This window comes from Stegastes partitus, unplaced genomic scaffold (assembly GCF_000690725.1).
Source record: "Stegastes partitus isolate 25-593 unplaced genomic scaffold, Stegastes_partitus-1.0.2 Scaffold212, whole genome shotgun sequence".
Classification (NCBI taxonomy): Eukaryota; Metazoa; Chordata; class Actinopteri; family Pomacentridae; genus Stegastes; species Stegastes partitus.
The window spans coordinates 147,063-155,172 of NW_007577943.1; the positions used below are offsets into that span (position 1 = coordinate 147,063).

At 41.2% G+C, this 8,110-nt stretch overlaps 1 protein-coding gene across 1 annotated transcript in view; it reads left to right on the forward strand.

Moving 5' to 3' along the window:
* The window catches only part of LOC103356637 (methionine aminopeptidase 2), a 12,422-nt gene extending 5,598 nt beyond the window's left edge, over window positions 1-6,824 (forward strand). Inside the window, exons 5-11 of the mRNA XM_008280863.1 lie at window positions 333-494; window positions 1,828-2,009; window positions 2,262-2,356; window positions 2,447-2,543; window positions 4,564-4,667; window positions 4,970-5,085; window positions 5,733-6,824. Coding sequence (XP_008279085.1) covers window positions 333-494; window positions 1,828-2,009; window positions 2,262-2,356; window positions 2,447-2,543; window positions 4,564-4,667; window positions 4,970-5,085; window positions 5,733-5,985 — 1,009 coding nt within the window. The 3' untranslated portion in view covers window positions 5,986-6,824. The remainder of the gene's footprint in view (window positions 1-332; window positions 495-1,827; window positions 2,010-2,261; window positions 2,357-2,446; window positions 2,544-4,563; window positions 4,668-4,969; window positions 5,086-5,732) is intronic.
* Window positions 6,825-8,110: the final 1,286 nt, after the last annotated feature.

Here is an 8,110-nt window from a genome sequence, read left to right on the forward strand (position 1 = left end):
AAACTTTGTTTGAGTCTAGCTTTTACTTGCAAATATTGTGTGAATATATTTATATTTGAATATATTTGTATTTGCACAGTGTTCAAGTGTTGAAAGATGTAAATGAAGTCATCGACCCTGGTCAGGTGATGCCGGTCTGATGATGAATCAGGGACTTTGTTGTTGCTGCTTTTGTCAAACCAGTTCCTGCCTGCAGCACAAACATGTTTAGTTTCACCACTGTCTGTTCAACACTGGCGGCCTTCTTCCCCTCTGATACCTCCACCTCTGCTAGAGCAGCACTCTTGCCTTGGGGCCCGGACTACAAATGTGTTGTGCTGTTTGTGTCCCAGTCGCAGTGCGGCGTGGCGTACGACCAGCGACGAGAAGCGGGTGCTGGATAAAGCCAACGAGGAGGTGTGGAACGACTTCAGACAGGCAGCCGAGGCCCACAGACAGGTCCGCCAGCACGTCCGCAGCTTCCTCAAACCCGGCATGACCATGATCGAAATCTGGTGAGGCTGCTGTTATCGCTACGACCCACTTCATCTGTGTTATTTGTAGATGTAGATCAGAGCTTTTCAAACCAAATGGTTCGAGATAAGGGTAGCAGTAACTTCAGCTGTAGGATGGTTACTGCAGTTCAGCCCATTTATCATCTTCACCCTTTGTGTCAAAACCTGACCTTCGTCTTCAGTTACAAGCACAATGACATGATGCACACATTGTCAGACACTGTGAGGAGGTTCTTACTTTTGATGTGCTTGGAATTCACAGAAAGTAGATGCTCCAGAACGTCCCTGAGCATCATCACAGTTTGAAGTTTTCTTCAGAGTAGATAGTTATCTGTACAGCCATGATGAATATCTATTAAACACATTCTAAAAGCATTTCAGTTATGCTTTTCATTCTCAGTTCTGTGGAAGAGGAGGCCTCAGATCATTCTGTGTATGTAAAAGAGCATCAATAATGATACACAAAACTGAGAAACAAAACTAAATCCAGGAGCAACATTAAGGCTACAGACACATCATCATGCATCACTGTGTGCAAACAAGCAGCAACATGTTTTATTGACAGCCTTTATGACAGACAGAAAAATAAAGTCTGTTTTGTTTCTCTGCATCCTAAATATTCTCACATATATATATTTTTTTAAAAATCTGTGGTTTATTTAGTTGTGTAACTTTTATATACAGTTGATACTTTGAATACACTTTGTACAAGACTTTATACTTGCTTCAGATATAATTTTAAAACTCTTAAATGCAACAAAGTGTTACTGTTGTTGTCTAGAAGCTACCAAGCTAATGTGCAGATAACAAGGGAGGTAAATGTAGATATAATGAAACGATGACGCTGTTGGAAATGTCAAGATTTTCCTCCAACATTAGAAAATTACAAAGAAACAATCTGACTAAACTCACGATATATTCCTTTTTGTCTAACAAAAAATACCTTCAGTTGTGTCCTTCATTTCTGAAAACATCGTCTAAATTGTAACGAGTCGTGAACTTGGAGCTTTCAGAAAATTTCTATTCACAAGGTCCTGAAAACCCCAAGATGGGAGCATTTGTTAGCACATGTAATTGTCTTTCTCATATTGCTTGTCTTTTGTTCATGCTAATGCATGACTAATACACTTAATAGTTTTGTTGTATTTGCTGCTTAAACACCCCAAAGCCTCAAATGATGGGACCTGTAGCTCCAACATTCAGAGAATGATGTTCCTCCAAATACAAAAAATAATAACAAGAGCTCTTGGAGGGTATAAACTCATTTCCTCTGCTGAACAGAATTTAATTTCCTGTTTATTCCCCTCTCATGTGATTCACCTGTTGCCTCCAGCGAGCGGTTGGAGGACTGCTCTCGTAAGCTGATAAAGGAGAACGGGCTGAACGCCGGCCTGGCCTTCCCCACCGGCTGCTCCCTGAACCACTGCGCTGCCCACTACACTCCCAACGCCGGAGACACCACCGTCCTGCAGTACGACGACGTCTGCAAGATCGACTTCGGCACGCACATCAACGGTACCACGAGAATTTAGTGCTGCTCCGGCAGCATTTAGTGCTGATGTTGAAAAGCGATGCATTCAAGGCCCACTCTGTATCTGTAATGGATAGAGCAGCCGCCACTGTCAGCACACAGTAATTAATGTACAGCTCTAAGACATCAGCAGATCCTCCACAAGTCTGCTGAAAGTGAGGCCTCATGCTGCTAACTTTCAGTTTTTCTCAAAACATAAGTCACTTAAAGTCCTTCTGTCTGGTGTCTGTCTGCAGGGCGAATCATTGACTGTGCCTTCACTGTCACATTTAACCCAAAGTATGACAAGCTGCTGGAGGCTGTGAGAGACGCCACCAATACTGGAATCAAAGTAAGACTCAAATACACACATGCCAACACAAACACCCCTCACTTGTCGAATGTTTACTGAGCCTGTACGTCTCCTGTGTGTTTGCTGCAGAACGCCGGCATTGACGTCCGTCTGTGTGACGTCGGAGAGGCAATCCAAGAGGTGATGGAGTCCTACGAGGTCGAGCTTGATGGCAAAACATACCAAGGTACGTTCTCACCTGTCCATACAGCTGGGATCGCAGGTGGACACGTACACAACAGACACATCTCCGCAGAAAATTGTTGTTTATGTTACGCTGAAAATTCCTCCCTCAAATTCACCCTTAGCTTGTGTTTTGATATTTACTGTTATCTATTTCTGTTGCACGACATCTGAATTGTGCTTTTAGAGAAGTGTTTGTCTACAGATTCTGGGTATTAAAAAACACATAAATAAACACCCACACGTTACATAAAGCAGCCGTTCAGCCGTTCAGCAGACTCTGCAGCAGTGGATAACAAGTGAAAACCTGGGATTTAAGGCAGCAGAAATGCAGCTCATTTGAGACCAGAATTTGTTTGATACCAAATACCATTTTGTATTTGCTGAATCATGATCTCAGCTCCTCATGATTGTCTTAGTTCACATCAGCAGGTGACATAACAGTTTTCACTCTGGCATTAGTTGTCTAAGGATTTGATTTTAAATTAGATGTTGTATAGTTCTGGGCCACTGCTTCAATTCAAGTACTTGCTATTCTGCTGTTCTTCTAAGAGCTGTAAGAGAGCCTTGTCATCAGTGTATGCGTCTGTTCGATCAGCAGTTTCATCATTAAAGCTCACTCCGGTTTATTCTGAACTTCTGTGAAAGACCGCTGTGTAAGAAGGCAGTTTGTCTCTCCCACGGACCACTGCTGAAAAGTCCATTTGTGTCTTATTTTTCCTGCTGTTTGATGCTCTAGTTTTGCCACTTGGCTCTAAACGGCAGCCATTTTTCGGCTGCTTTGATTTCATGATCATAGGAAAACTTCTTTCCTCCTCTTTAGTTTAGGCAGACAACCTCTAGTTTTTTTTTGTTTTTTTTTTTAAATGGCGGTCAGAAAGTTTTAGTTGGTCTTGTTGGTCATAATAATCTCGACCCCAGTCCCTGAAACAAGCAGTTCTCAGTTCTCAACCTGCAAATTGTCAATGCCGCTCCTTCACTGTCAAAATGCGAAAGTACTGGTTCAAAATTCAGCACCGCACCTTGAACAGGCCCTTGAACTACCTTGATGGAGAAGGTTATAACAGTGAAATGGAGTTACAGGTGTGTGTAGTGACTACACGTATTGTAAAACAAATGCACCTCTTCACCGTCCAAGAAAGGAGAAACTAGCACTTGTCCAACTCTGCTAACTGTAGCGGTCAAGTTCATCATCACTATAGTAGAAAGTTGTGAAACAGCTGTTGTCTGAGCCTCAACATAATGCTACATAGAAGCAACCTGCTGATGCTTCTATTTAGCATTAGCATTAGCAACAACAATTAGAGCAGGAGGACTCTAATCACATATCCTTCCAACAAAATAGAAACAAAGGTCAAGAGCTGTATCAACAACACTCGTTTAGAGGTGACAGTAAATCCTGACAGATTTCCTGGACTGGTAACGTTGCTGAAACAGATGTGTGGACATCTGTTCCAACTGAGCAGATGCTACCAACAGCTGGACTTATGACAGTGAACAAGTCAGGAGATCAGTGTCAGTCTTTTCAAAATGCTTCCGTTAGCTTCCACTGCATTCCAATCATTTTTATGAAGGTTCATTGATATCATGACCCCCTTTTTAAAACATTTTTTGAAACACTATAATGTCTCGTCATGCTTTACACGATGCCTTTATTTGGTTAAGCTTAATGGACTTCATGTGTACTAAATATAATTACAGCAGCATATTGGGGCTGTTATGGTTAAAAAAAAAAAAACAAGTTTTCATCATGTATGGAGCTGGCAGACATGGCAATATGCTGAGAAAACAACTCATATATTCTCTGAGATTATAGTCATACATTTACAAGAGAAAACACTGGTATTAGCACAAGTTTGTTTTCCTTTTAAATTTACACATTTAGTTTTTTCTTGAAATGTTATCCCCTCCTTGTTTTTAGCTTCAATGAAATATCTATATATACACACAAATAGTTACAGATACATAAAAACTGTTTTTATTTAAACATGTTTTCTTCATGGAACTTGTTTCTATTGTTCCAGTGAAGCCAATCCGAAACCTGAATGGTCATTCGATCGGTCAGTACAGGATACATGCTGGAAAGACTGTGCCCATAGTTAAAGGAGGAGAAGCCACAAGAATGGAGGTGAGTCCGGCTTTTACTCTAATACTGGTTTTCTTTCCCTTTGTCTCAGTAATAATAAAACCACTGGGTGATTGAACTTCCTGACAATACTGTGGGTTGAATCAGGTTAAATTCTTGTCTTTATGATTTAATGCACAAGAACAATTTCACCATAAAGTCACAATATGCTACAGAGCAGCACATCTCCCAGCCACACAAAGACAGGAAAACTGAAAGTAACTGTGTATTCAGAACCATGTAGGCCCTTTCATTTGGCTAACTTGCAGTCACCCTGTTACTGATGGTGTGTTTTCACTGTGCAGGAAGGAGAGGTTTATGCCATTGAGACGTTTGGCAGCACAGGGAAAGGTGTGGTGCACGACGACATGGAGTGTTCTCACTACATGAAGAACTTTGATGTCGGCCACGTCCCCATCAGGTGAGTCTGTCCTTCTGTGACATCACAAACGAAACTTTCCCATCAGTGTTTTGCCTTTCTGGGTTAAATCACCTTTAATTGTAGGTCAACAACAAAGCATTAATTAGCAACAGCTTTGATAACCACAATAATTACTTGTTTCAGTCTCTAAAATGTGAGGATTTGTCTCTGGCTTTGTGTGCATAAAAACAAACGCTGTGAGGATATAAGCTTTGGATTTGAGAACTCGCAAAGTGCCTTTTCACTATTTTCCAACATTCTATCGACTGCACAGGCTATGAATAGATAAACCAGGTAAAGAAACAACAGAACAGGATGTCTTTGAGTAGCTGACGGCAGAAAATGGCTTCACAATTGTGACTATTTGATGATTTTCTGTTTTATATAATTGTAAACTAAATATTTTAGGTAAGAAGAACAAGAAATCTGAGAACGTAATCTATTGCTGGAAGAAGATTTTAGGCAGTTTTGTGGTAGTGCTAGACCAACCTGACTGATCATAAACAGGTCGACTGGATGTTGCAGCAGAGGATCAGTAGTCGCCTGTTAATAAACTCATGTGTTGTCAGTGGAGCTCACTGTGGAACTGAGCTGTGTAATATGTCAATATTTTGGACTTGACGTGTGGTTTCCTCATTCCTCTCCAGGCTGCCCAGAGCAAAGCACCTGCTGAACGTAATCAACGAGAACTTTGGCACGTTGGCGTTCTGCCGGCGCTGGCTGGACCGCCTCGGCGAGAGCAAGTACCTGATGGCCCTGAAGAACCTGTGCGACCTGGGCATCGTGGACCCCTACCCTCCGCTCTGCGACACCAAGGGCTGCTACACCGCTCAGTTTGAGCACACCATCCTGCTCAGGCCCACCTGCAAGGAGGTGGTGAGCCGGGGAGACGACTACTGACACCCCTACCACACCTTTCAACAGCGCCAGAACCCCCCACCTCCCTCACCACCACACAGCACCTCCGGACCCCGTTAGAGAAACAGCAGCTTCTAAAACACGACGTGGTTGTCTCAGAGCTGCAGTGAAGGATGATGCCAAATGCTACTGTACTCTACCTACGATGCACCACTCACAGCTTTCAAGGAAGGAGGAGCAGCAGCCCTCTGAGTTTTCTATCATCAACCACAGCTAAAGAAATTATAAGCAAGCCAACACCTTTCTGTTGGAGGAAGCATTGTAGTTTCCTTCAGTGTCCAGCGGACCTCGTTTAGCAAAGTTTAAAAAAGTTAACTGTTAAACAGTTTAACATGTATTTAAGCTGCCAGTTAATTTAGTGCAACCCCAGTGTTCAGACAGGAAAGGTGAGTGTTGGAAACCTCTTTATACCTCGCTTTCATTTTTAAAGTTTCTGTGGCTCCACTCCGAGCCTCCAGTACTCTAGTGCTTGATTTGAATGAAGCACAAAGGCTACTGACGGCTCTACGAAGTGGTCAGGTCGATGCATGGCCAGAAATCTCTGCAAACAGACAATTTCTAACATTTAAAGACCGGGGTTGTTGTAGTAAGAAATGCCATCTTCATACAGACACCGAGCACCCGCAGCTGTATGTTTGGCTTCTGTCGCTACAGGAGGGAACTCTGCACTTTGGCCCTCCAGTCATTGTTTCTTTGATATTTGTAAAATATCTCTGAAATGGCTGCTGCCACTGTATGTTCCCGATTAAAATGCTTCATTTTGAACTCTCCCTGACAATGTTTTTGTAAGAAAAAAAAGATTAAAATAATTTTGCTCATTGTGGGCCGTTGTCTCTTTTGTCTCTAAGCAAAGCATGAAAAACCTCTGAGGGCAGTAGCTGAGATGCTGCTCTACAGATGGAACAGTTGGTTCTGATAGTTTTGTTTAATGAAATACGTAAACAGTTCATCAAATATGAAGACTTTTTTTTGTATCAGTGAAGCGTTAAATTTAGGCTTAATTTGATGTGTCTAAGTTAGAAAAAACAAATAGTTTCACTTCGTAGTTAGAAGCTGTTCAGATTTAAGCTGCAACTGAATTTAATACATTTTCTAAGTTCCTTGTTTTTGTAGCACCTCTCTTGGCTCTGAAGTACCTGAAAATAGTGTCAAAGTGCATATTTTCAGTGCTCATTTTGTAACAGCAGACCACAAAAACCCTGAGTTAACATTAGAAAAGCTGGGACCAGTTAGCTTAGCATAGAAACTGGAGACCAGCAACGGCCTGGTTGTGATTTAAAATATGCTCTTCTGTCTTTTTTACACATTAAATTTAAATACAGTATGCTAATTTGTGAGCTTTACAGAGGCTGGAATTCAGATTTTGCCACCGTTGTCTTTAGCGAGGCTACTTGTGTTCCTGTACTTCTATGTTAGCTGAGTAAGCTAAACAATCGCTAGTGCTAGCTTCATATTTAACAGAAGAATCAATCTTCTAAACCTGTGTGTGGGAAAACAAATATTATTTAGTGTGTACCAGAGAATTTCAAACTGGTAAGTAACAAATCCCCAAAATGCTCTCTCCATTGTTTTGTTTGTTTGCTAACTTAGCTCTGGATTTAAATCAGAATTTATTTATAAAGTGCTTTCTGTCAAAGTGCTGTACAAAGAGAATTTGGACCATTGTAGTCAAGATAAAACAAGCTAGTTGAAATTGTCATCTTAATGAGATATTGATTGAAATTTTCACAATTTGCTTTACATTTTCTATCCCAAACTAGTAAGTAAGAGAATAAAGACTAAGAAATGATTAAAATAAATGCCCAAATCTGAGCTCTTTAGCTCCTTTTTAAGTAACATAGGAGTGCTATAGTAAACAAAGACAGGTCTCCACCTGGCTAACTAGCTTGACATGAAATTAAACATTTTCCTGAATGTGAAAGTGCAGCTTCTCAAATTATATTAGTTCATTCTCTCGGCCCAATGTTCACAGAAACAGACGACTTGAATAGCCCGAGCCCAGGAGTGTCAAACTCATTTTCATCCTGGGCCACAAAAGCATTATGTTTACACTCAAAGGGCCAGTTGTAATTGTAAGACTGTATAAATGTAATGACTCCTTAACATA